The 26,594-nt window shown below is 55.4% G+C and overlaps 2 protein-coding genes across 2 annotated transcripts in view; one reads left to right on the top strand and one right to left on the bottom strand.

Moving 5' to 3' along the window:
• Positions 1 to 6,936, top strand: part of FAM110A (family with sequence similarity 110 member A) — a 59,784-nt gene extending 52,848 nt beyond the window's left edge. The window contains exon 3 of the transcript XR_012923727.1: positions 6,419 to 6,936. The gene's annotated coding sequence lies outside the window, so the exon portion shown is untranslated. The remainder of the gene's footprint in view (positions 1 to 6,418) is intronic.
• ANGPT4 (angiopoietin 4) overlaps positions 1 to 25,359 on the bottom strand; it is a 42,767-nt gene extending 17,408 nt beyond the window's left edge. Inside the window, exons 1-3 of the mRNA XM_012755170.2 lie at positions 24,679 to 25,359; positions 3,860 to 4,015; positions 2,029 to 2,150 (exon numbers count right to left, since the gene is read on the bottom strand). Of these exons, the coding sequence (XP_012610624.2) occupies positions 2,029 to 2,150; positions 3,860 to 4,015; positions 24,679 to 24,993 (593 nt within the window). The 5' untranslated portion in view covers positions 24,994 to 25,359. The remainder of the gene's footprint in view (positions 1 to 2,028; positions 2,151 to 3,859; positions 4,016 to 24,678) is intronic.
• Positions 25,360 to 26,594: the final 1,235 nt, after the last annotated feature.

Below are 26,594 nucleotides of genomic sequence, written 5' to 3'. Positions count from 1 at the left end.
GGGCTTAAAAAGGATAAAGAAGGGAAAGTACAGATGCCTTTTGAGTTACAATGGGGTTACATCCCTATAAACCCATCGGAAGTTGAAAATATTGTAAGTCAAAAATGCATTTAATACACCTGACTTACAGAACATCCTCGCTTAGCCTAGCCTATCTTAAACGGGCTGAGAACACTTACATTAGCCTACAGTTGGGCAGAAGCATCTCACACAAGGCCTATTTTATAATAAAGTGTTGAATAGCTCATGTAATTTATTGAATACTGCACTGAAAGAGAAAAACAGAATGGTTGTATGGGCACTTGAAGTACGGTTTCTACGGAATGCATATGGCTTTTGCATGGTTTTAAAGTTTAAAAATTTTAAGTCAAACTGTCATAAGTTGGGGACCTTTTGTATGTACATAAGAAACCCTGGAATATCAGCTTATAGCATGTCAGCTCCATGAAGGTGGGGACTTTTGTCTGTTTTTCCCTTCTGTATCCCCAGTATCTATAATTGTGCCAGACACGGAAAGAGCTCAGAAGATAATTGCTGATTGAATGAATGGAAGGACACACAAGAAACTAGGAACAGTGGTTACCTCTGGCTCGGGTGGGTGGGGGGCTGAGGGCCAGGGCTGGGAGGGAGATGTGGTACCATTAATATATATCTGGTTCTGCTGATGCATTCTGCAGACTAAGAAAATGAATCCAGCTAGGGCAAAAGGAATTTCCTTCAGACTACAAATGATGCTGCAGGAAGAGAGAATTTGGGCACACTCAGATTCTAGAATACTAGCTGTCTTCACAGGCCAGGAGTTTACTGATGACATCCTCTATCTTCACTGATTTCTAGTGATTGAAAGGGTCCCAGTCCTTGCCACTGAAACCTTGGGGCAAGGTAACAATAAGAAGGTGGATAAACTGTCATTAACTAACTGCAGCCTGATCAGAGGGAGCTGGGGCATCCTGTGGCCTTCCTGTGGCCTTATGGTGACCCAGCGTGTGGGCAACAATAACATCTTGCCCTGTGGATAGGCCTGTGGCTAGTTCAGTGGGTAGATTTTGCATCCACCAAAACCCTGACCTTAGCAGATTTTTCTCTACTCAGCTTGAAACCGAGATGAAATCAGCCTTAGCTGTCAGATTTCTCTGCCTTATCTCTATTCCATGGCTGTTCTTTTCTTTGTAATTTAAAGGGTGTTCCCCTAATGCATATTTGCTTATAAATTTGGAGAGACTCTGATAGTACAGACAACAGCCTGGCAACCGTGGTTGCTTCTGGGAAGGGGAGCAGGTGGATGGGATCAGATTGACTTACTTACAAATAAGCAAAGCCAATAAAATTTACCAGGTAAATTGTATGGCAGGTAAATTATATCTCAATAAAGTTGTTAAAATTTACAAAATAGGCCTGGCGTGGTGGTTCATGCCTATAATCCTAGCATTCTGGGAGGCCGAGGTGGGAGAGTTGCTTAAGCTCAGGAGTTCGAGACCAGCCTGAGCAAGAGTGAGACCTCGTCCCTACTGAAAATAGAAAAATTAGTTGGGTGTCATGGTATGTGCCTATAGTTCTAGCTACTTGGGAGGCTGAGACAGGAGGATCGCTTGAGCCCAGGAGTTGGAGGTTGCAGTGAGCTATGACGATGCCATTGCATTCTACTTGAGGGAACAGAGTAAGACTCTGTCAAAAAAAAAAAAAAAATCACAAAATAAATGAAGGAAAGAAGAAGAAAGAAAGAATCAAGGCGTCCTGAGGTGTCCCCAGGAAAATCCCCATCCCTGTCCCCACCCGGTACTGGCCTGGCCCCCAGCCCAGCCTCCGTTTGGACTCCAGCCCCAGTTTCAGTCGTCCCCAGCGCTGGCTAGTCCCAGCTCCAGCTCCAGCTCTAGTCCCCCAAATGCTCCCTCACCCCCAGGCCCTAACCCAGACACCAGCCCAAGTCCAGCCTCCCACCCTGGCTCCTGCCCCAGTCCCAGCCCTGGCTCTAGTGCCTGCCCTGGTCCCAACCTGGACTCCTGGCCTGGTGCCAGCGCCAGTGCCCACCTGTTGTGGCCCTGCAGCCGGTGGAGCTCGTGGCCCTGCAGCAGCAGCTGCTTCTCCAGCTTGTTGGTGGAGAGGGAGGTCTCCAGCAGCTGGATCTCCATGCGCGACGTCTGGTTCAGGACCTACCCCAGCAAGCAGAAGGGGGTGGGTGGGGGCTACGTAAGCCCGGCAGGGGCCCTGCCACTCCGGAAACTTGTTGACCCATTTCCCAGCCAGCAATTGCTGGTCAGTCACTCACAGGCCCTAACTGAGCTTGTGATCTGCTCCTGTGTCGGCCTCGCCCATCACCGCACATGGCGGTTTCGGGCCGGCTGCTTAGGTCCCGAAGGAGTCATCCCTGACCTGCACATGCGATCCACCAGCAAGTCCTGTCAGCTCCGCCTTCTACATGGCATCTGACCACCTACCCCCTGCTCTGGGGCTCCCCCTCTGGCCCTGGCCTCTGTCTCCCATGTCCTGTGTGAGCTTCCTCACCGGGCTCCCTGTTCCTACCCTTGTCCCTTGCAGTCCATTCTCCACTCAGTAGCCTGGGGCAGCCTTTTCAAACACGTGCACTCTGTTCAAAATCTCCCTGTGGCTCCCATATCATGCAGTGGAAAAGCCGCAATCCTCACCATGACCTGCAAGGCCCTGTGATGCGATCTGGCCCCACTACCTCTGGCCCCTTGGCCGCCATTCCTCCGCTAGTCACTCCAGCACCCTGGTCTCGTGATGTTCCCGCAACCTGCCAGCATGGTTGCAGCCCCTACCCCTGGCTCTGCACGTGCTGCTCTCCGTCTGGAACTCTCTCCGCAGTAAGCCTGGCCCCAGTCCTGCCTTCTCCGTGGTCCTCCCTGGCCTTGCTGTGTGGGTGTGGGGCTCTCATCCCTCCCACCGCTCCCCGCACACACCCGCCACCCCATGCTCTCTCCTTAGTACTGTTGCCACCTAACACTTAGTGGTGTGTCACTTAAGCATGGGGATACCTTCTGAGAAACACATCCTTGGGGGATTTCGTCCCTGTGTCAACATCATAGAGTGCACTTACCCAAACCTAAATGGTGCAGCCTACTACACACCTAGGCTATGCGTCCTAGCTGCAAACCTGGGCAGCCCAGTGCTGCGCTGAATCCTGCAGGCAGTTGGAATGCTATTTGTGTTGAGCATTTAATTATTTATTATAACACTATTTAATTAAGCATTTGTGTATCTAAACATATCTAAACAGAAAAGGCACAGGAAAAATACAGTATTATAATCTTATGGGACCATGATCACGTATGTGGTCTGTTGTTGTCCTGAATGTCGTTTCGCAGCACGTGACTGTGTATGCTACACATCCTGTGCGTTATCTGGGTAAGCTCCACGGGGTAGGGATATGCCTGTCTTGTTGACTGCTGTAAACTAGAATCGGGTGTCGTGAGCAGTGCCTGAAACACGGTAGGGATTCAACAAACTTGTGCCCATTTGTCATTTGCTTTTTCGTCCATTCACATCTTCACCCTCCCATTTGTCTACTGGCTCCCTCCCTCCCTCTTTGCTGCTCAGATACCTCCCCTCTCAGAGTCCTCAGCCAAGCCCCCAGGTCTCCCCCAGGTGCCCTGCAGGCTCCTTGAGGGCAGGGAGGGTGTGCGGCTTCAACCCTCACCCCGGCCCCAGCACAGCCCTGGGCACTGGACTCACAGAGGTGGAAAAGCCAAGCCCAGTGCCCGCCCCCAGGCTCATAGCCTGGAAGGATAGCTTTGTGAAAAGGGCAAGGGGGGAGATCAGGGGGCTACAAGCCCAGAGGAGGCCTTGATGTTACCCAGGGACGGAGGTCAAGGCAAGAAGAGCTGGCCTGCGAGCCCGTTACCTGAGCCTCCACGTCGGTGAGCTTGCGGGTCTGGGCGGTGGTCTGGTTCAACAGGCTGGTGCCCAGCTCTAGCATGGTGGCCGTCTGGTTCTGGACCATGTGCTGCTGGGCCTGCGCCAGCTCCGACCTCAAGTTCATCTGGATGTATCTCTCTAGCTGCGGGAGACCGTGGGCTGGGGTCATGGGGTAGGGCTGGGGAGGCCTCCTGTCCCTCCCACACTCTCCATGGAAGGGCACAAAGCAGCCAAGGGAGGCCCCCTGGCTTGGAACATGCCAGGCCACCGTCACCTCCCGCCTGGACTGTCCCAGGAGATTTCCCCCTGGCCTCTCTGCCTCCACCCTGTCCCCTGCACAACTCATCCCCTACTCAGGGATCTCGTTAAACCTACATCAAGTCACACCCTTCCTCTGCTCAAAACCCTCCCAGGGTCCCTATCTCCTTCAGAGGAGCGGCCATGACTGCAGGTTCCTTCCTGACAAGGCCCCACTGCCACACTCCTCTCCTCTCCTGTTCCTCTCTGCCTCACTTACTCGGCTCCAGATGCAGTGCCTCAATGACATCCCTCCAACATAGCAAGCTTGTTCCTGCCCCAGGGCCTTTGCACATATGGTTCCCTCATTGCTCCCTCTGGAACCCTCCCCCCAACCCCCACCGCATTCGCATGGCTCGCTCCCTCATGTCATTTCAGATTTCTTCATAACACTGACCACTCCCCGATTTGTACTACATATTTATCCGTCTATTGTCTGTCCACCCTCTAGAATGCCAATTCCATGACGCCAAGGACTTGGTCTTGCTCACTGCTTTATCTCTGTGTCTGGCACAGTGCACGGCACACAGTGGGTGCTCAGGAAACGTGTTCGCTGAGTCGATGGGAAAGGGGAGCAGCAAGGGTCAGAGATGGCCCCGATCGCGTGCCCTTTGCCCATCTTTCTCGGGGTGAGCCAGAGGCAGGGCGTGGGCACACATCTTTCCCTCGTACGAGAGCTCCGTGTGCATCAGCCAAGCTGCACTTTCTATCTTCCGGCCCCGCCATCTGCCAAACGGGGCTGCACGGGCCAGTCTCCAGGGGTTCTTCCAGCTCTGATGTTCTGGGATCCCACGTGCCGATGCTCATTTCTCTGACAGGGCTGCTCTCTTTCCCGAAAGCAGGGAAGCTGGCCTGGCACGACACCAGGAGCAAGGTGAACAGCGTGTTCTCAGGGCCCCTGGCTGCGGGCGGAGAGCTGGATCCCTCCCCACCCGGCACACACTCTGGCCTCTCCTCCTTGGCTCCTTCCCTTGCCCGCTCAGTCTTCCAGGAGGTCTGGCAGGGTTCCCGGGAAGACTGGTGCTCCCCAGGGACAGGATTGGCCTTGGCTGGGGCCAGGCTCCAGCGGTTCATCTCTCCCCGTCTGCCACCTCGGCTGTTCCATGGTCAGATCCTGGAGGGGTGCTCATGGGCGGTGTTGATATCCATTGGAGTCCCCTTCCTCCAAGTGTGGTCCTTTGATTAGCATCAGCTTGGAGCTTGCTAGAGACGAGAACTTCCAGGTTCCTACTGAACCAGGAAGCCTGGGGTGGTGCCCAGTCGTCTGCGGCTGCGTTTAACAAACCCTCCCACTGAATCGATGCAATGCTCGCTCAGGCGGGGAGTCTTGGTGTAGAGATGGCAGAGGGGACTGAGGGCCTGGGAGACCCCTGCCCACTGTGCCAGCACACAAGCACCACGGCTAACTGCTCCCATCTAGACACTAACTCTGCAGCCCTCCGGCTGTGTCCCCATTCTCTCTGCTCCCCGAAACACAAAACCTCCACCACACGTCGTTATTTTCTCACCTCCACGCCCACTCTTACTTTGTTTTAAACTGACAACATTAATAAAATAATTATGGTACATTTCACATGTACAAAAAAGTATAAATACAAAGAAAAAACAACCCATAATACTCATCCTCCTGTGCACCCCCAGTCACGTCTCTCTAGCCCCGGGAAGCCCATTCGCCCTGTAATCCACTTTGTCAGGGACACTTTTGTGTCCTCACCTCACTTGACATCTCAGCAGCCATCACCCCGACGGCCCCTCCCTTCTGCCAGTGCACCTGCTCCTGGTTTTCCCCCAGCCCCGGCCACCTCCCTCTCACGCCCCCTTTTCGGGTTCCTACATGTTGGGGGCTCTGGTCTCTCTGTACTGTCTCTTCTAGGTCGGGGGTCCTCAGTGGGGGACTATAGGGTCCGTGAACTTGGATAAGAAAAAATTATTTATTTTGTCCACTAACCTGTAACTAAAAGTTGGTATTTCCTTCAGTTACGAGAGCTTAGGTCACAAACCACAGACACACTAGCCCGTCCTCTGACTCATTCCAATAGAAATCACAGGTATTTTCATATCACAACACATTGGTATAATATTTTAAAATGTTGGTTTTACTCAGCATGACTTTGGAATTACGGGCATCATCAAACCCACCAGTGGATAATGCTACAACTTTGTCCCAGATTTTATTTTTAATATTGTGATTATAATTTCAATATTGCCGGTGTGCTTATGATTTCATTTCATGCATTTCTGAGAAAAGATCTTCAAGCTTCACCCAGGACCAGATGCCAAAGGGTCCGGGGCTGCAAATGCGTCAGGCCCAGCCCCAGGTGCTGAACCGGCCGTAGGACTCCCCGGCCCCCGTGCTGAAGGGGCGTCACATCTCCAGCCCTGCCTCTCCTGTGGATGTCCCACCAGCTCGCCATCTCCGCACGGGTTTCCAGGGAGCGTCTCAAGCATAGAAGATCCAACACGGAACTTTCGAGTCCTCAGCTTCCTCCACTCCATCCCTGCAACTCCCACCTGGTTCTCCCAAGTCTTCCCCATCTCAGGAAATGACCCCACCCAGTTCTGGAGCCCCAAACCCAGACCCTAGTCTTGACTTCTCTTTTTCTCTCCTGCCACACTCCACCCACTAGTAAATTCTGCCCACTGTGATCCCTACGCGAATTTCAAATCTATTCACTCACCTTAGCCTGGGCCGGCTACGTCGTCTCCACTGTCTGCCTCTCGCGCCCTCGCCTCTGACCCCTCCACCGGCTCCCGGGAGTCTAATGGCTGGGCCCACCAGGTGCGTAAAGGGCCAGCAGAGCTATACTGAGTCTGGTCTCGGCTTTCCCATGTGCCATGAACCTCCTAGAACCTGGATTCACATGCAGACTCCCACGTCCTGAGCTCTTGCTCCGGGTGGGCAAACAGCGAATGTGTTCCGGAGTGAGACCTTCCCAGCCATCTCCCCCAAGGCTCTCATTTGCAGATGGACAAACCAAGGCCCAGAAGTCTTGCCCAAAGTCACCCCTGGCAGGCTAGCTTATAAGACTCCTTGCCCAGGGCCCCCCCCCCAGGTGTGCAGAGCTGGGCTGGTGACCAGGGTAGCTTAGGGTCACCTTGAGTGACTCGAGCTCCCTAAGCACCCTCTCTGGTCCGCCACTTGTCCTGTGGTTGCAAGTGGCCGGGCAGGGCAAAGGCCACCCGCAGCTGGAGCCCATCACCCAATTTGCCACACCCGCCCACCAGCATGGGCCCTGGAACGGATAATGCAGGCCAGATGGGCCCAGTTTGGCCAGGCTGGGGCTCTGGGGACTAACACTGGCCTGGGGGTAGGGGTTGGGTCTGGCCCAGGGCTCAGGCAGCAGCTGAAGGGTGAAGGGAAGGTCTCAATGGAGGAACCCACCCAGGATGGGATGGACTGTTCTCCAGACCCCACCCACCCAGGATTAGACCTCCCCCTTCTCCATCACCCTCATGCGGGCAAATTCTCAGGCCTTTATGGGGTACAGGGGCTTGACTTCTCACCACCTTCCAGCTGCAAAGTGGCTGAGCTTTGCTCCCTGGGCTACCATTTATCTCTCCTCCACCCTGGGTTTGCGTTGTGGCTCTGCCACACTCTCGTTGTGGACCCTTGGGGAGTGCTACATTTCTCAGAGCCTCACTGCACAAATCTGTGATATGGGGTCAGCCAATCCTACTCTTTGTTGGAGACAGGGCATTTGAAAAGGGTCTGGAAGGAAAGGAAAGGAGCTTGGACAGGCAGGGGCTGGAGCAGGAAGGCAGGTTGTCCCAGACAGACAACAGATGATGCTGATGGATGAGCAGGTTCAGGGCCCTGGGGACCTGCTCAGGCCTTTTTCTCTCCTGCATTATTTATACAAAAAGGGACTTGAACTGGCAAATGAAGAAACAACAACTGTGGTCCATCCATCCAAGGGACTCTTCTCAGCAATAAGAAGGAATGAGCTATTGATGCGTGCACCAGCATGGACGAACATCAGATATAGTATGCTGAGTGAAATATGCCACACTCAGGTGGCTACATACTGTCATTCCATTTATATGGTTTTCCGGAAAAGTCAGAATCTGTACTTGCCAAGGCCTGGGGCCTGAGGGTGGGGACTGACTGCAAAGGGACACAGGGGAATTTTTGGGTGTTGGCCATGTTGTATATCATGATTGTGGTGGTGGTTACATGACTGTATCTACTTGTCAAAACTCATACAACTGTATAAGTTTTCTAATTCCAGGGCACTTCCTCTAAATATTAATAAACCGGTTGCACTGCAATAGTGATGAGCGCGGTAAGGAAAATAAGACAGGGTAATGTGCGGGGTCAGGGGCAAGTTCAGCCACAGGCAGAAGAAGCCTCAGCACGGAGGCCCGTCTGGGCTGAGAGGCTGAGAAGAGACAAGCCGTTGGAAAGCTGGGAGGGAGGGAATTCCAGGTGGAGGAAAAGGCCGGTGCAAGGGCCTTGAGGCAGGAATGTCTGATATTTGAGGATCAGAAGGAAGGTCAATGATAATGATACACCCTGCGTGTCTCTGCCATGGAAAATGGTGCATGAGGCTCATGTTTGGGAAATGCATTTTGTCAACTGCAGATAAAAACGAATGCAGATAGAGCCTGGGTTTGAATTGCAGCTCTTAGCTCATTGGCTGGTTGACCCTGGGCAGGTAGGTACCTCCACCTGTCTCAGCCTTTTCTCTAGAATGAGGCAAATCATAGCTCTGCCTTCCAGGGAGCAGGGAGCATTCCTGAGAGAGGACACTAGTGCATGGTTACATAATCAACTCGTGACAAACTCCGGTACGTCTGGGCCATGGCTTCCCATGCATCTGTTAAAGAGAAGATGAGTGAGCTGCATCAGGTGCTGATCTGCAAAGATGCCCTGGACACGCTCATGAGTCAAAAAGCCAAGATGCAGAACGTTACCTACGGTGCGGGCCCATTTATGTGCAAGAACATTCCAAATGATGTATCTTACAGGTACTCAACGGACCAGGAGGACCAAACTGTTAACAGTAGTGATTTGCCTGGGGTTGGGGATGGTTTACAAGAGGAGGATGGTGACGGCATTTCCTTTTACATGACATATTTTGAAATTGTTTGGACTTAAAAACTAGAACGAGAATGCATGCAGGCATAATTCATATACTATTTAACAGCGAGTATATAAACTAGGTGGTCTTAACTGATGTCTTGGGCCCCCGAGGGATCTGTGAATAGAACTCAGGCAATTTGTAAATTTGGATGAAAAAAAATGACATATTATTTTTTTCACTCATCTCTGACTGCAATTAGCTTTTTCCTGTTCTGATGAATGCAGGTCACGAGCTGCTAGGGTAGCGGCAGCAGTGCCCCTGTGGCTTTGTCACCAGCGGACCCCACAGGTACTCCTGTGTCTCAGCACAGTGGCTGTGGACGTCTGCAACATACTAGGTACACTCATCGTGACGTCAAAATGAGGGAGGGCACTAGATCCACCCTAGGTCTTGTTATTTAGTGTATTAATACAGAAGCAATTTATGACTGTCAGAAATCTGTTTCTAAAAATATTTTGACATTTACATCTTGAGGCAATTTGTTTCTTTTGGAAATCTATGCATTTAATTCTACATTTTAAAAAACATTCTTCTGAGAGAGGGTCTAGAAGAGCTTCACCAGATGCAAGAGGGGCCCAGGGCACAGGAAAGGTTAAGATTCCCAAAGGCCCCTGTCACACGGGTGGGGGGTCATCACCAGCGTGTCCCCTTGGGGACATCAACTCTGGGAGTGCAAGGATTCTGCCTGCCTTTTCTTCTGGTGCCCGGAAGGGTGCCTGGCAATTTATAGGTGTCCGTGGGTATTTGTTAAGTTGAATGAACGAATGAATGAATTGTACCCTTCCATGGAAGAAATAGCTTTGAAATAAACTACACTGTGAGTCTCCATGGTGCGGCCATTGGGAAATATAAACAGGAAAGGAGAGAAATACATTTACAAAGAAATGAAACCCCAGCCGAGCTGCCCCATAGCTTGTCACTTCCACCCTTTGTGCCTTCATTTCCCCATCCACAGTTGGTGTGATCACAGTGCCACTTTGGGGGGGAGTGAGCAGTAACGCCTGTGTTGCTCATAGCCAAGGGCCCTGTCAGGAGAAGTGCCTGGGGCTTCTCTGGTTGAGGATGCTGGCGGGCGCAGGGAGGCCAGTGGACAGGTGAGCCCTGCTGCTGTTTTCCCTGGCCCAGGCTTGTCCTTGAAGTACCAGGGTTTCTGGGAGTTGGGGTGTGTGCTAAGGTAGAGGAAGGCCAGGCATTCTCCCAAAACCACCCTCCTATGAAACTGTCAGGCTGCCCTGGGGAGCTGTGGGAATTTGCATGAAGCCTGTTCTAGGTCCTAGGCTGAACTAGGTCAGCAGCTGGGGTGGGGTGGGGAGATGAAAGGTCAAAGGGCTTTAGCAGGGGTGCCCAGGGCAGGAGCCCAGGCCGGGAGGCAGCAGGGAAGAGCTGGGAGGACTTGCAGGATGCCCTCAGGGACAACTTAGTCCCATCCCTCCATTTCACAGATGGGGAAACTGAGGCCCCAATTAGGAAAGTGATATGCCAGAGGCTACACACAGGGGCTAATAGCTGGGTCTGGGCCAGATCTATAAAAATCTGGGAGGTCAGAGCTTTGATGGCTTTGAGTGTGTGTCTCAACTGAAATGTAAATTTTGTAACTTTATTTTTTTTTGAATGAGTGATATAGGAACATTGTTCAAAATTCCAAGGAACTAAAACAAATATTCCATCCCTGCCCCAGCTGCGGTTCCTGGAATGCCGTGCATGCCCCAGCAGTAAGCATGCTTCACCCTTCCCTGCCGCCTGCCCCTGAGGCTACAGGGACATCAGCCCGAGTTTTCTACCTGGATTTCTCTTTACTTAACATAATTTGGACATTGTTCCACATTCATCCAGACAGACTTGCTCAGCTCTTTAACAGCTGCATGTGGATCTATCTATGGGACACAAGTGTTTGCCCTTCGAGTCCCCTGTAGCTGGGCCTGTAGGTCATTTCCATCACAAACAGGGCTGCTGCCAATACCCTTGCACACTTGTCACTGAGCACTCCTGCAGGGCTGGGGGTGAACCCTTCGACGCGTGATTGCCAAGTTAAGGGTGTATACACCTGTGATTTTGACTGTTGGCGACAAACTGCCCTTGGCAGAGGCTGTGCCTGGTGATTTCCACCCTGCGTTGGGAGGAGGGGCCCTGGGGTCTGCAGAGGTGGCCACCGGAACAGAGAGTTGGCCACTGGACACCCCCAACACACATCTACGCCCCTCAATCTCAGCAGCACCCGGAGCTTCTCCCACCAGCCTCCTTCTGACTCCCAGGTCGCCCGCAAATGTCACCTCCTCTGAGAAAGATCCCCTGACCACCCCAATGAAGGTAAGCACCACCTCCCCGCCCTGCCCTCCTCCACCCAGCGTGTCTGCCACAGTGACCACAGCACTGCACATCATGTGAAATCACTGTCCTCATTTGTCATTTGCTCGATCCCCCACCTGGACGTCAACACCAGGAGCACAGAGCTTCATCTGCCTTGTTTGTGGTCACATCCTCTGAGCCTGGAATGGTGCTAGGCACATGGAAGGTGCCCAATAAATATTTGTTGAAAGAACAAATGGGGCAGTTTTATGTAAGGGGCACTGGATTTTCACTGAATAATTGCTCGGCAGCTAGAAACAAGTTTGGACCCTCCAGCCCAGACCAGCCACTACTGGAGCCCTGCCAGGGGTGAGGGGGTGGGGGTGACCAGAGCCAGCTGGTGCCAGGGCAGGAAAGAAAGGGGAAGAGATGCCCACACAGAGACTGCAGGGCGGCAGGAGAGCACAGGAAGGCCCATGGCAAGGGAGGGGGCCAGCTTGCGGTGTCTGTAGGAGGAATGTTCCAGATATTCATCAGACAGTCTCGGTGTTCATTCACCTGCTCAACCAACTGGCTCAGATGTGCTAAGGCCTGTGCTGGTGCTGGGGACAGCAGTCACCAGGACAGGACAGGCCCTGCCCAGCTGCTGGGGGCTCCCAAGAAAGATATGTGCAGAGCTGCTGTGTCCCAGGCGTGGCCCCGAGGGCCGTAATACAGCTCATTCAGCGCTCACTTCTCACATTGTCCCCATTGCACAGACGAGGAAAGGAAGACACTGAGAGAATGAGCACTTCGGTTTGTGAGTGTCAGGGGCTGGACTTAAATACAGGCCTTTGGGCTCCAAAAACCATATCCTTAACCATCCGGTGGGCCGCTGTGGCAGCCAGCCTCCAGGATGGCCCCAGTGACGCCCGTCCTGGTGCCCGTGCCCTCGTGCAGTCCCCTCACTCACAGAGCCAGGATGGCCGGTGTGGCCAATTGGATATTGTAGAGACATGGGAGTGGGATGTCCCTGGCTAGGCCGTCACATTTTGGCTTCTGTCTTGCCCCTTCTTGGCTCACTTGCTCCAGGGGAAGCAGGTGACCGTGTCCTAAGGACCCTCAAGTGGCCCTGCGGAGGGCGCATCTGGAGGGGGACTGAGGCCTCCCACCCACAGAAGTTCCTAAGTGTTTTAGGGTAATTGTTATGCCACGATAGATCACTGCTTTTCCAGAGCTTATAGAGGTTAGAGACCCTCTTGCTTCCAGTTCCTGCTCCCCTTGCTTGGCAAATCACATTCCCCACCCTGCCATCCCTAGGCCTCAGTTTCCTCATTGTGACAATGGGCCAACTTGTGACTTATGCACCTGACAGCCGGGGTTGGGCCCTTGTCCTCTGCCTGCGTCCACCCCTAGCACCCACATCTGCCTGACCCTGGGGCTCCCGCAGAGCGAGGGTGTTTGTCTTGTCCTCTCTGAGCAGTGGGGCCCAGCCTGCACCAGCCGTTTTCCTCTCCGCAAGAGTCTGTGGCTTTTCTTCTGGGTCAGGGCTCAGAGCAAGCAGAGTGACTGGGCTGGCGGCCAGGGGCGGAGAAAATCAGGGACCAACCGGCTCTCCTGGAAGGATGAGCCTCTCCATCTCAGCTCAACCACAGTCCCCGGGCACGGTCCCAGCATTTCTAAGCTTCCAGCTGCAGCCCCGGGTCTAATCTGGGCCTGGAGCACTGTGCTGAGAGTCAAGTAGCCTGCTCAAGTCCTAGCTTTGCCATCACCTTTCTGTGCCCGTGATGTGGCCTCTCTGAGCCAAAGTGGCCTTGCTGGAAAATGAGGCTCCTTGTGTCCTGCTCAGAGAGGGGCTGGAGGAATGAGGGAGTGGCCACTGGAATCTGGGCTCCTCGGGGGCTGGGATTCTTTCCTGTTTTGTTAATGGGCCTTGCACAGGGCCTGGTGCATGGTAGGCGCTTACCAATACTTGTGGAGTAGTTGTGACTGCCCTGCCTCTGGGCCTCAGCTGTCACGGGGTGGGGATCCAGTGTCCGGCCCAGGTAAAGAGGCCATAGGGAGAAGAGGAGAATGTTGGGGAAGGGAGTGCAGAGGGAAGGGGGGGCTACTCCGGCATCAGGACTTGGGGTGGTTCTCAGAAGATGGGGAGAGACTGCCGGGGCCCTTGCCCCCTCAGGCTCTCTTGCTTGTCTATATCTCCACCTTGACCTTGGGAAGTTTGGCTAAGATGAGGTCCAGAAGATGGACCCTCTGTAACCTTCCACGTGTAACAGTTGGAAGTTTGGTGGAGAGACAGTGAAGAAGCACATTTCCTGTGATTGCTCACTGCCCTGCCACCCGTGTCAGCTTTGCACAGAATGGGTGCTGTGTCCGTTTTGTTTGGCAAATGCTTATCGAACACTTATTATGTGCTGGGCACTGTTATGACCACCAGGTATATTAAGTCCTTGTAGCCACCCTCTGAGGTAGAACTTGTTGCCAACCCATTTTACAGATGAGGAACAGATAGGTTTAGGAACTTGTCCAAGGACAGGCAGCTCTTAACAGGTGAACCCAGGTTGTCTGGGAGCCACTTCCCCAGGCCGTGCTTTTGCAAGGTCACCTTGGCCAGAGAGATCATGTGACAGCACCCCTGCCCACTCCCAACTGCAGTTCAACCTTGGGGAAACAGACAGGGGGAGGCTTTGCTGGGGTATCACCCACGTGGCGCCAGGCCTTCCTGCCTGTACAAGCCCAGCATGTAGCTCTTCTCTTGCCTGATCCCAGCAGGCTGGGGAAAGGGGGGATTGCTCCCCACTTGTAAACTGAGGTCCAAAAAGACCGAGCATTACTCAGAGCTGGTAAATGAGGATTCTAATGTAATGGCTGAGCTCTTTCTACTCGCCTATCCTGCATCCTTGGTGGCCAAGGCAGATGGGGTGACAGGGACAAGGTCAGGGTCATAGGCCCAGATGTCCACAGCCATTGCTTGTTGCAGTGATCCCAGCAGGGGCACTGCAACAAAGCGGCCACATCAGTTCCTAGTCCCCATGTCCCTGAGCACAAGGTCAGCCTTGGGAGATCTGGCCTGGTCCCTGGTGGGTGCTCCAGCCTCACCTCTCTGGCTGGGTGCAGACAGCCCGGCCCCACCATCCTAGCTGTGGCACCCAGCCACACTGACACCTTTCACTTTTCCTTCCAGGCCACCCCAGGGACTTTGCACTTGCTCTTCCCTGTGCCTGGAATGCTTTTACCTCCCTTCCTTGCCTAGGGACTGCAACCCAGCCTTTAGATCTCAGCTGTGTCCTTCCTCCTGGGGCCCTCCCTCCAGCAAGGTCCGGTGCCCGTTACCCACCCGACATACCTCGGCCCCCCTGCGCAGCTCGGGCGCGAGTGATCATTACATGTGAGACATTACTAGGTTAGGGGCGGGGAAGAAGGATTGTGTCTTCCTTGCTCACTGCTGAATGCTTGTCACCTGCGCAGTGCCCGGCACATGGTAAGCACTCAGTAAACATCAGGGGAAGGGAGGACAGAGTGAACGCAGAAATGAATACTCTCATCTGGCAAGTTAAGTTCAGAGCTATGCATGTACATACGTGCGTGTGCGTGTGTGCCCATGCATGAGCCCAGAACTATAAGGACACATGGATTTTTCACGATGTTCATGACCGGCTGTGTGTTCTGTTGCTACCGGAGAGGAGAAACAGATGTCTCAGCTGGGTACCAGGAACCCTGGGTTCTGATCCAGCCCCTGCCACTGACGGCCTGGTGAATGTGGTTGGGTCACTCCTTGCCCAGGCCGAATGTCCTCATCTGCAAATGGGCATGAAGATTCTGTGCAGTGGTTAGGAGTGTGAGGTCTGGAGCCAGTTTGCCTGGGTACAAACTCACTTCTTTCACTTCCTAGCTGTGTAAACTCCCTGGGGCCTCCGTTTCCTTGCTATAAATGGGGATCATAGCAGTCCTCTCCTTTTAGAATGTCACAAAGTTTAATGAGTCAATATTTGTAAAACACATATAAAGTGTTGGGCACAGAGAAAGGCCCATATGGGAATTAGCCGCAGCAGTGCGCTCACCCTAGGAGAGAGAGGAGACAGTGGTAGCGTCTCCTGCTTCCCTGCACGCTGGAGTAGTGCCAGGCACATGCCCAGACTCGCCACTGGGACCTCACAGCAAACCCAGGCCCGTGCTTACCATCACCCCCATTTTACAGATGGAAAACCTCAGGCTCAGAACTTTAACAGGTAAAAAGCTCACAGATAGAAGGCTGAGCAAACAAAAGCAAATTGCAGAGAGATATGGATGGCGTGACATCATTTATATAGGAAACAAATATTATACCTTGATCAGGGGCCGGGGGGGATAGACAGGGAGTAAGAGGTTGTCAACACTGAATTCGGAGAAGTTCTTTCTAGGTGGAGGAGGAGGGGAAGGGACAGAGGCTTAATGGTATTGGTGGGGTTTTATTTCTTCAGCTGGGTTATGAGATCAAGGAATTTTATTTGCTTTTCTTCTCTACTTTTTCATATACCTAAAACATTTCAGTAAATTTTCAAAATGCATTAAAGAAAGAGCGAGGAAATTGACTAGGAGAGGGTCGAGGGTTGGGATGAGAAGTAATTTTTTTTCTTCTGCATCTTCACGTGTTTCCATATTTCCTGATTTTTGCACACTGAAAATTAGTAAAAAGCTGAGAAAAGCAACTAGGCTGTTGGCAAGAGGTAGAGCTGGGGCTGGAATTCGGATCTGTTGGCTTTGGAGGAGAGATCCAAGCTGCCCCCCGGGCCCCCCTCTCCCGCTCAGCTCTGCAGAGATTTCTCATGGGGGTTCCCCTCAACAGCTTGGACACTATCTTCCCTCCTTCAGCCCTAGCTTGGGGGCCATGCTGTGTGCTATAGGCTAACCGGTGTTGGATTAGGGTCAGCAGTGAGGGTCCACAAGACTCTGCTGGCCTAAGGTTCTGAGGCTCTGTTCCCTTGTCCCAGAGGAGGTGGTTTTGCTTCAGCTTCAAAGGTCCCCAGGCATCTCCTTACCCATAGGTCCTGCCATATATTTTCAAACTTTGTCTTATTTTGTCCTCACCTGATGTACTTGTTATCATAGCTCCCATTTTGCAGATGAGGAAACTGAGGCCCAGGGGAGAAAATGGCTCTTATACAAGACAAGAAGTAGAGAATCAGGAGTTGGACTCCTGGGCTACCTGGCTCCAAAGCAGATCTCCTCCCTGGGCCGGGCCTCCCTGCATCCCCGCGTCTCAAGTTCACGTAGCTCTTCCTCTCTGCCAGGCACTGCACTGAGCCTCGCATGTGTATGAACTCGTTTAATCTCTGCAGTCTCCTGCAAGATGGCGTCTATGAGTGTCCCCATTTCACAGATAAGGAGACTTGAGGCACAGAGCGGCAAAGCAACTGTCTGAGAAGACACAGCCAGCAGTGAGCTGGGATTCAAATCGACTCAGCTGGGCCTCAGGGCCTGCATGCAGCCTCTGTGGGATTTCCCCCCAGGCTCTGGCCAAGGGGGCAACAGTGAGGACACCCAGACAGAGTTTCTGGAGCCTATTGGGTTTTAAGAGCTGCCCCTGCTGGCTGAGGAACCACCTGAATCTTCTCTGGCAGAAGAAGCCTGGAGAAATTCTCCTTGGCCAGAGGGCTCTTAGGTGAATGAAAAATCTAGCAGCTGTGAGTCTCCACTTTAGGGACCAGGGTCCCTGTGTTCCCCAGGTCCCAGCCGGGTGTCCAGGGACCCCCAACATGGACCTGTCTTGTTTATTCACCAAGAAATTGGCCTATGTGTTGAGATGGTGGGTTTTGGCATCTGACATTTGAATTTGACCTCATCTTCCTGGCTGTGTGACCTTAGCCAAGTCACCTAGCCCCTTTGTGCCTCAGTTTCTTCATCTGTTAATGGACAAACAATCTTACACCATTGGGCCAAAGTGAGAATTAAATTAAACTTCACAAAGCACACAGGACAGTGTGGCACACGGTGCTCAATAAACGAACACGTGCTCACTGCTTCATAACGTTACTTCCGTTGTCTCTTCATCCTGCACTGGCTCCGGGGTGGGGGGACGTTGCGTTCCCCTTTACAGGGGAGTGAATTGATGTAGGTGCTTCCTCGGGGTCCCGCAGCTGGTCAGTGGTGCCCGTGGGACATGACCCCCTGGCCTCAGCTCAGTCCACCCCAGACCCCGCGGCCAGCTCTCGGGGTCCATTCCAGACATTTCAGAGCTGGCCCTGAGGTTACGCAAACAATCCGAGGCCAGAGTCTGGCTGGGGCGCAGGCTCAGGGGCAGACCCGGGGCTGCTTTCTCACATGTCCTGCCCGGGGGGGAGAAGAGGGAGAAGGGCTGTGTACGTCCAGCCTGGCTGCGCTCTAGGGCTGTGGGGGAGAGAGCCAGAAACACGTGGCCCTGCCCTTGTGGGGTGGCCCGGCCAAGCCACTTGAACAAATAAACTCGTCCCTAGGGGGAAGCTGTGACAGGGGCCACTGCTGCTGCTGCCCACCCTGCAGCCTGGCCCTGGACACCTGCCAGCAGGTCATCCCCAGGCTGGGGGCATTTGTGCCAGCTGTTTCTAGGTCCCTTCTTGGAAAAATAATCCCATTCCTCCAAGAAGCAGATGCTGTCTTCCCTGCCCCACCCCCAGTCCCAAACTGCTCAGGCAGGAGCCAGCAGCAGGGTTAGGAAATCAAACCCTAAGATATTTTGTTCGGCAACCAAGACTTTCTTGTTTGTATAACTGAAGGCTGAAAATGCCAAGAATTTATGGGCTGCCCGGGGAGGCTGGGACGGCTGGGAGTCCCGGGTCAGCTTGGAGGGTCTTGGGCTGAGCCAGGACCCCACACTGGGCTCCCACTGGATGCTCCCTTGACCCATGTCCAGCTAGGCAAGGCCTTGCGACCATGGGGTCGAGGGGCTGAGTTATTCTGAGCTTTGACGTCAGGGACCTGGAGTGAATAGCAGAGGCTGGGGCAGTGCCAGGTCGGGAGGCCCCTGCCCAGCCCCTGACCCCTGGTGGCTTGGCTGTGGGCACAGAATAGGGAGAGAAAGAGCCCCAGCTGTGCAGCCCGGCCGGGGTAGGCACTGGCCATTGAGCCCATGTGTCCCGGACTTCCAGTGTGGAAGCCCTGGGCTCACACCCTAGGAGGCAGGAGGGACGGCCTAGGGGACAGGGGATGAGGACCAGAGAGAGACAGGGAGAGACTCAGGGAGATAGAGATGCTCACAGAGTTAGCGACAGTGAGTCAGGGCCACCGTGAGAGCCCAGAGGGAGAGACCTACAAGAGGCAGAGAGAAGCAGAGATAGACGAGAGGCAGAGACAGAGAATGGGGAGAGAGAAAGACCTGCCATGGACCCTGGGCCAGCGCTGCTTGGTTCAGGTGAGAAAGTGGGGGCCACAGTTTGGGGTGCAGAGTCTGCACTGCCCCTGGGACCCCAGCGACTCGGGGACAAGGTGGTGGGGGTGGGCCAGGGAGCCTGGGCTTATGTCTGGCCCTGGTTTTCCTCATTTCCTCATCTGCAGAATGGGTTGTTCTGGGGCGACATGGGGAGAAGGCAGCAAATGGCACTTCCTGGCTGGGACAGCAGCTGCGGAAGTGGCAGTGACAAGAGGGAGCTCGCACTGAGCACCTGCCGTGTGCAGATGCTGTACTTGCTCTGCTTCTCTTAACCCTGGGCCAAGGTCAGGATCAGTGCTTTCACCCTCCTGCCTCAAGTGGGGGAGGCTCTGAGTGAAGGCCCAGCACTGGGCCCCAGAGCCATGTGACTAACCCCTGGGCTGCCCGGCCCAGCCTGGGAAGCCCTGCTCCAGCTGGCGCTGTCCCCCACCCCCTCAGCATGCCTGGCTGCAGCCTCCCACCCCAGCGAGGGGGTGGAGCAGAGCCCAGAGCTGACAGGCAGCCCACCAGGGCCAGCTCCAGATGTGAGTCACTGGGGCAGGGGCTTTCCAGAAGGAGGGAGGAGGAGGGGGAGGAGGGAGGATGGGGGTGGGGAGGTCAGGGAGAGGGAAGGGAAGCGGGAGGGGGCAGGAGAGGAGGAGAGGGAGCAAGAAGGGAGATTGAGAAGGGTGGGACAGGGGCTCCTCCACGCACCCTGGCACCGGCAGTGCCACACCGCCCAGCTGATGCTGGGAGGAGAGTGTGGGTACTGGGGACTTGGAGACTGAGGCAGAAAGGGCAGCAGGGTCTCCAGCTCTGGCCTCCCTCTGCCGCCTCGACACCTTCCAGAGTCAGGACGAAGAGCCTGCACTTTGGAATGAGCATCCAAACTCTCCAATCTCTGCTGCAGGACTCTGGCAAGTCGCTTCCCGCTCTGGCCTCAGTTTCCTCACCTGTACACTGAGGGCACAGAGGAGTTGGGGGCCCAGGCTGAGCAGGTGGTGGCCACTGGGAGTTCGTGGCAGGGAGGATCTCCCCTGCGTCTGCCCCGACGACCATATATACACTAATGTATACACTAACTGCTGAGAGAGCTCCTTCATCCCCAATGGCAATGATGATAATGATGATGATGCTATTAGGGAAGAATATTTTAAAACTCTTTTTTTTTCTGGGATGTTCAAGCAAAACCCATAAAGAAGCCTTTGAATTTCAAAGGCTCTGAGACATTCCCAGACCAAGAGAAGAACCAGGGGAAGGTCACGGCCACAGCCACGGAGGGTAGTAGCATCTCCAATGGGGGGCGGGGAGAGTCGGGGGTTGGGGGAGATGACTGCTCGTGTGAGCAGGGGGGGAAGGGGTCCATGTGCATCACCTGAAGAGAGAAAGGACCCAAGAACTGCAAGGCTCATGTCTCTATTTCCAGGGAAAGTCCTGAAAGAAAATAGGCTACATGTATTGAGCACTTACTGTATACCTGGCACCAGGCCAAGTACTACATGCATACCATCTTGTTAAATCCTCATAGAGATACTGTTATCTCATTCTGTAGGTGAGGAAATCTAGGCTCAGAGACATGCAGTAACTTGCCCCAGGTCACACAGCCAGGAAGGGGCAGAACCGGGCCTGGAATCCCAGCCGCTGGGCTCCACAGTCAGTCAGGGCTCTCGCCTTCCAGGCTGTGCTGCTGCCCGAGGAGGTGACAGACCCAGGGAAAGTGACGATCAGGTGTGTCTGGGCCAGTGGGTCTGATCTTGTAGCAGGCTCCACAGGCACAGGGTGACCTGGCAGTGACCCGAATGCCAAGAGGCATGAAGGGGGTGCTCACCCCAAGGGGCTCCTGACCCAGGAGATGGTGATACAACACACACCCACTGGGACCCCACCAGAGACGGGCAGGATGAGGACCCCTTGAGAACACCAGCACGGACAGCTGACACTCCTAGCCCCGAGGACACCTGCGACCCTTGTGCGGCTTGACTAAGATTGAGCTTCCCCCTCAGTAGCGCAGGGGCTCACAATAGGGGTGAGGATGAACTGAGTAAGAGCCCAGCACACGCCTGCGCTCGTGCCGGGCGAGCTGGCCCGTGTCTTTACGAAGCCGGCAGCAGGCAGAGAGAGGTGCCTGGCGTCTCACCAGCTGTCCCAGCCATCCCCGACATACCGTCGTTTCTTTCTCTCCACCTGGCACTAGGGAGAACTGAGACTCGCTCATCTGTGCCCACGAGGTGAGTGAGTGCTGGGGCCCGGATGTGGACTTGGGTCGGCTGGACTCCCACAGCAGTGCTCTTAGGCCCCGAGCTCTCCACGATGATGTGGCTGACCCCCGCCTGGGAGAGTCAGGCTAGGTGGACGGGCACCTAGAGAGGACATTCCACCCCAAGCTGAAGAGTTGGCCCAGGGACCTTCTGGCCCCGAAAGCCATCAGTTCAATCCATCAACTGACTCAGTCCATGTTTCCCAAGCGCCTGGCACCCGGGGGTTCGAAGCTGGATGAGAGGGTGAGGCTTGGGGTGCAGAAGCCAAGTGGGAGGTGATGGCAGCATCCATGGGAACGATGATGAGGCTGAGCCAGGGAGGCAGGAGGATGGATGATGAGAGAAGCCCAGGTGACAAGATGGGTGAGCCTGCTGCTTAGGGGTGAGGTGGGGACCACAGGAGACCCCTAGGGCACAGCCAGCATGCCAGCTGGGTGGTGTCATACCCTAAACAGAGGTGGGCAGGAGGAGCGTGTTTGGAGGGAAGGGAGTCTCAGGCAGCTTTGGGGCTGAGACATCTGTGTACCCTCAGAGGGGAGATATCTGGGGACAGGCAGGGTCGTGGGTGTGGGGCTCAGGATCCCATTACGTGCCAGTTTGGTGTAATTGTGGAGCAGGATGGAGACCTGAGGCCTGAGAGATTGGAAGAACATTTGTGCATTCACTCATTCTACAGACATTTATTGAGCACCTACTATGTGCCAGGCACTGTTCTAGGACCTGGGAACATGGTAGTGAACAAAACAGACACGGAGCTCACAGAACAAAAGAAGTGCTTTTTAGAACATCAGGTAATGACAAGTGTTAAGAAAAAAACAACAGTAAATATGGGGAAAGGAGTGGACGAAGGGTGACAAAAAGAGGGTGGTTATTTACATGGGGTGGGGAGGGAGGGCCTCCCACGGGAGGTGACATTGGAGTGGATAGGGAGTCGGGGAGGGCCACGTGTGGGTCTGGGAGAGGGACATTCTGGGGAGTAAGGGGTTTTGCTTTAATTCCAATGAGACGGGATCCCTGGGAGGAGGGGCAGGATGTCACTTAGGCTGTGGCGGGGATCCCCCGGTCTGCTGAATGGAGAATGGAGGTGGGGGCCAGCGTGGAAGCAGGGAGCCCAGGGTGGCAGCTGGGACAGCGGCCAGGCAGGAGGTAGAGGTGGCCAGTCCAGATGCGTTCTGCAGATAGGGCCTTACTGACAGAGGAGAGTCCCAGAAGGGTGGTGTTAGTCACCAGTATCCAGTTTGTCAAGAGTCAAGCAAAATAGAGGCTGAGCTGTGGCCACTGGATTTTGGAACTGGGTAGGGGTGACAGGTGACCTTAGGGCCAGGAATAAGTGGGAAGTGAAGCAGACCACGTGCACCTCCATGGGATGGAGAAGAGGCTTGTGTTTCTCCTCCTCCTCTTCCTTCTCCTTCTTTCTTTTTGTTAACACAGGAGACAGTGGGTGTGATGAAATACTGACGGGAAGGACCAGCAGAGAGGGAGAAGTCGCCAGAGACACAGGAGGGGATGGCTGGTTTGGGGAGATTCTGGAGCTATGAAGGGAGGTGGCGCACAGCCCAGGAAAGAAGAGTGGGCTCAGCCCATGGAGCCAGCCCCTTTCCTCTGAGCCTGAAGAAAGGCCCTGGGGACTGGCGGGTGCACGGGCGATTCTGCAGGCGTGGGCAGGCAGCTGAGGGGCTCCCCTCCCCTCAGCCTCTGTTGAAGTAGGAGGTTAGGGTCTGGAGAGAGGACGGGTAGAGGGTGGGGAGTGGAGATGGAGGCTCAAGGAGGGGGCGAGGCCTGGAGAATGCCTCGTGGGGCTTGGGAGCCGCTCGCGAAGACATGCACAGACTCCAGCGCAGCATGGAGCCCTCATCGGGCTGGGCCCCGGTGTGTGAGGCCAAGCGCTCCCTCAAGGGGTGGTGGCAGGGCCGGTGGGTGGATGTGCAAGGGGCAAGGGACTCTGGGGAGACGGTGCGCGAGGCACTGAGGCAGTGCTTGGGTCAGGAAGGAAGATGGGAGGCTAGGCGTGTGCGTGTGCGCGCGCGCGTGCGTATGGACGGCGCGTTCGACGCGTGTAGTGCAGCCTCTCCACCTCGGGGATGGAGAAACCCAGGCTGTGCATAAGACAATCTTTTGGAAAATAGGAGGAAACTCTTAGAACTTCAGTTTACATGATTTCCTATGTTACCTTTTAAAAGTTTCATTTTTATTTGTGTCATACCATGTACATATTGTATTAATACGGATGTATGTGGGTCGACATTAAATACACCTGTGCGTATCGGTACTGAGCATTCTCCACTGATCGGGCGCGGCTGGGACCACGGGACGCCGTGGGGAGGCAGAGCCGGCTCCTTGGGGCCACCCTGGGCAACTCTCACCCCCTGTCGCAGAGGCCGTGGTGCTGGCCCGCTGTTTAACACGCTCTGCAGCTCCATGGGCCGGCCGCACCCTCCCCCCCACGGCCAGCACCCCGACTGCCTCCTGGTCCTGCGCTCTTCCCTTGGTAGCTCCTGCTTAGGGGCTCTGGCCAGGCTCATTGAGGACACCCAATGAGGGACATTAGCCCTGCCCCCACGCCACCCAGGGCCTCACCGAGGGCACACAGTAGGAGCTCAGAGCACCCGCTGAAAGATGAAAGCGTGACAGGGTCCTAGTCTCGGGCCCAAACCACAGTTGCCCTCAGCTCCCTGCGGCCCACATCCAACTGATGGGCTCTCCCTCCAGAACACACCAGAATCTGACCAGCCACACCCCTGCCCCCACCCATCCCGCTCCAGGCCTCCCTGGGTCCACCTGCCTCCTGTAGTCTATTCTGCTAAAACCAAAGAAGGGGGGGCTCTCCCCGCTCCAAACCCTGCCACGGCTCCTGGGATGGAGCAAAAGCCAGAGGCTTTCCAGGGACCCCCACAGCCTGCCGCCTGCCCTGCCCTCAGCTCTCAGCCCTGCCCACACGCTTTCTCCTGTTCCTTCTCGTCCAGCCACACCGCTGCCACCTCGCTGTGCCCCGGGCACAGCCCTTGCACGCGCCGGTCCCCCAGCTACCTACATGGCCCCCTCTGTTCGTTCTTTTGTCGTTGACATTCTAAACGTCACCTCCTCTGAGACATCCTCTCCAATGACCTGGCCTCAAACAGCCACCCCTGGCGCTCTGCCTGCCCTCTTCCCTTCATTCTGCTTCACCGTCTAACACAGTAGGTAACTCTGGCACCTCTTTCCCCGCTGTCCAGAAGGGGACAGGCCATTCTGTTCACCGCTGTATCCTCCCTCCTGCACCCCCCCCCACCTAGGATGGTCCAGCCTGTGCCAGCACTGAACGGAGTTTTTGCTGGCGGAATGAATGAATGGTAGTTAAGAAGGCAGGGTCCCAGTTCTGACGCTGCCCAACCTTGCTGTGTGGCCTCAGGCCCATCCATGTCCCTCTCTGGGCCTCACATCCCAATCCGTACCACTCAGAGCCAGGCCTCTGTGCCCAGGGAAGGCCTCTGGGGTGGACGCCCCACCCGCCAGTCGCGACCCACGCGGAGCCACCCCGGCCCTGCAGGCGCAGCCGTACCTTCTGCAGCCACTGCGTGTTGTTCTCCAGCGCCTTCTCCAGCTGCCGCACCCGCTGCGTGGGCCAGTCCCCCAGGCGCAGCGCCGCGGCGGCCGGCGAGTCTCTCTGGAGGCTGTTGGGGCCCCCGAAGGGCTCGGGCTCGGGCGGCGGGCAGGGCTCCGGCTCGGGCAGCACGAAGGTGTAGCTGCACTGGCCGTGCTGCACCCGGTGTGCCCAGCGGCGCCCGCCCGCCTCCTGCCCCCTCCGTTGAGCCGCCGTCGCGGTGGCCACCGTGAGGAGGAGGCCGCCCAGCAGCATGGCCGGCTGCGAGAGCATGGGGACGTGGCGATGGCGAGGGTGGCGGTCGGTCGGAGCCCCAGGGGCGCGCCCGCCCACTGCCCAGCCCCGTGCCTCCCGCACTCGCTGCAGCGGCAAACCCCTGGGGCCGCTCCGTCCCAGCGGGAGGCTATTTATACTCGTCCAGTGCCACAGCTGCTCCGCTTCCTCTCGCCGCCTCCTGCTCCCACCCCTGCGCCCCTCACCTCTATTCTTTCCCCTTTCCCTTCCTTCCTCCTGTCCTGCACCGGCCTGGCTGTGCCCAGCCTCGCCCCCAGTCCGTTTATTATCCAGTGGGGCCCGGCCTCCCCGCGAGAAGGGAGGAAAGAAAACAAGGCAGGCGGACCCACACGCGAGCAAACAAACGCACACACCAACCCCCAAGGCCGCCCCCTCGGAAAACCCAGCGCCACTCAGCAACTGCGCTCGCTCTTCCTCCCTCTCTCGCCCCTCCTCTGTCTCTCCCCCCCTGCCCCCCAAGGCTGGATCTCAAGTTTCACCCCCCCTCTGCCTTCTCGCTGGTTCTCTGTTAGCACTTGGAATACGGGGAAGTGAGCCCCAGAGATTGCAAAGGGGGGGCAGAGGGTGAGGGGGGAGGAGGCAGCGATCCAGTTTGTTCCCAGAGACACAGAAATCCTTCCTAGGCCAGGGAAGGGGTGTCTCAGCTGGAGTTGGTCCTGTCCTCCCTTCTCCCTGGGGACCCGGGGCCACGTCATTCCCTGGGGTGGCCCTGGCTGGGTTGCCGTGCCAGTAATGAGAAGTTGTCATGTCAGGCTGTCCTCTGGGGCTGGAGGGGGAGGTCGGTGTTGGGGAGAGGAGCTTGGGGTGCAGCAGGGTCTCGCACAGCATGGAGCCAGAGCCTGGCTCTAAATCCGCCCCGCTGCCAGCTTCACCTCTCTGGGCCTCTGCACCCTGGTCTATAAACCAGGGAGAGCCCCAGCTCTGGCATGAGGAATGCACTCAAGTCCTCAGCATGGGGATCGAGGAATTCTTGGTTTACTGGTTCAAATCCTGGCTCTACCACCTACCAACTGTGTGACTTTGGGTAAGCCACTTAACCTCTCTGTGCCTTCATTTCCTCTTGAAGAGGGAAACAATACCAGCTACCTCATAGGGCATGAAAATCGAGTGAGTTAGAGTAGGGCTGGCACAAGGTGAGCACTAAATAAATGTTTTCTACTGCTGTCAGTTTTGTGGTTATTATTGTCTCCAACCCCAACCCACAGAATGTGAGCTGACGAGGCAGGGATTTGATCTTGGGGTCCTGCTCTCGGGGCAGGAGGTGTTCAGGCAGGAGGTGTTGGGCCTCTTCTGGCTGTGCCGGCTTCTTCTCACTCCCCTCTTGTTTTCCTAGCGTGGGCCAATCCGGCTGTTTGGTATTGTTTCTTTCCTTTGTTTTCCCAAATCCTGATGGAGTTTGAACTGGTGCAGGCTGCTCGGGGGCAGCAGTGAACTAGGGGCTCATCCGGGGGACTGAGCACATTTCACCAGGTGTGGGGCTTTGGCAGGAAACGGAAAAGCAGATTGTCATCAGCTGCCAGCTCCTGCCGAGCCCTCCCCAGTGCTTAGGGCTCTGCTCGCCCAGCTCTGCCCCGGACTGT

The sequence above is a fragment of the Microcebus murinus genome, chromosome 16, assembly GCF_040939455.1.
Source record: "Microcebus murinus isolate Inina chromosome 16, M.murinus_Inina_mat1.0, whole genome shotgun sequence".
Taxonomy (NCBI): Eukaryota; Metazoa; Chordata; class Mammalia; order Primates; family Cheirogaleidae; genus Microcebus; species Microcebus murinus.
The sequence above is the reverse complement of the archived record's forward strand: the minus strand, read 5'-3'. Positions and strand labels throughout refer to the sequence as shown.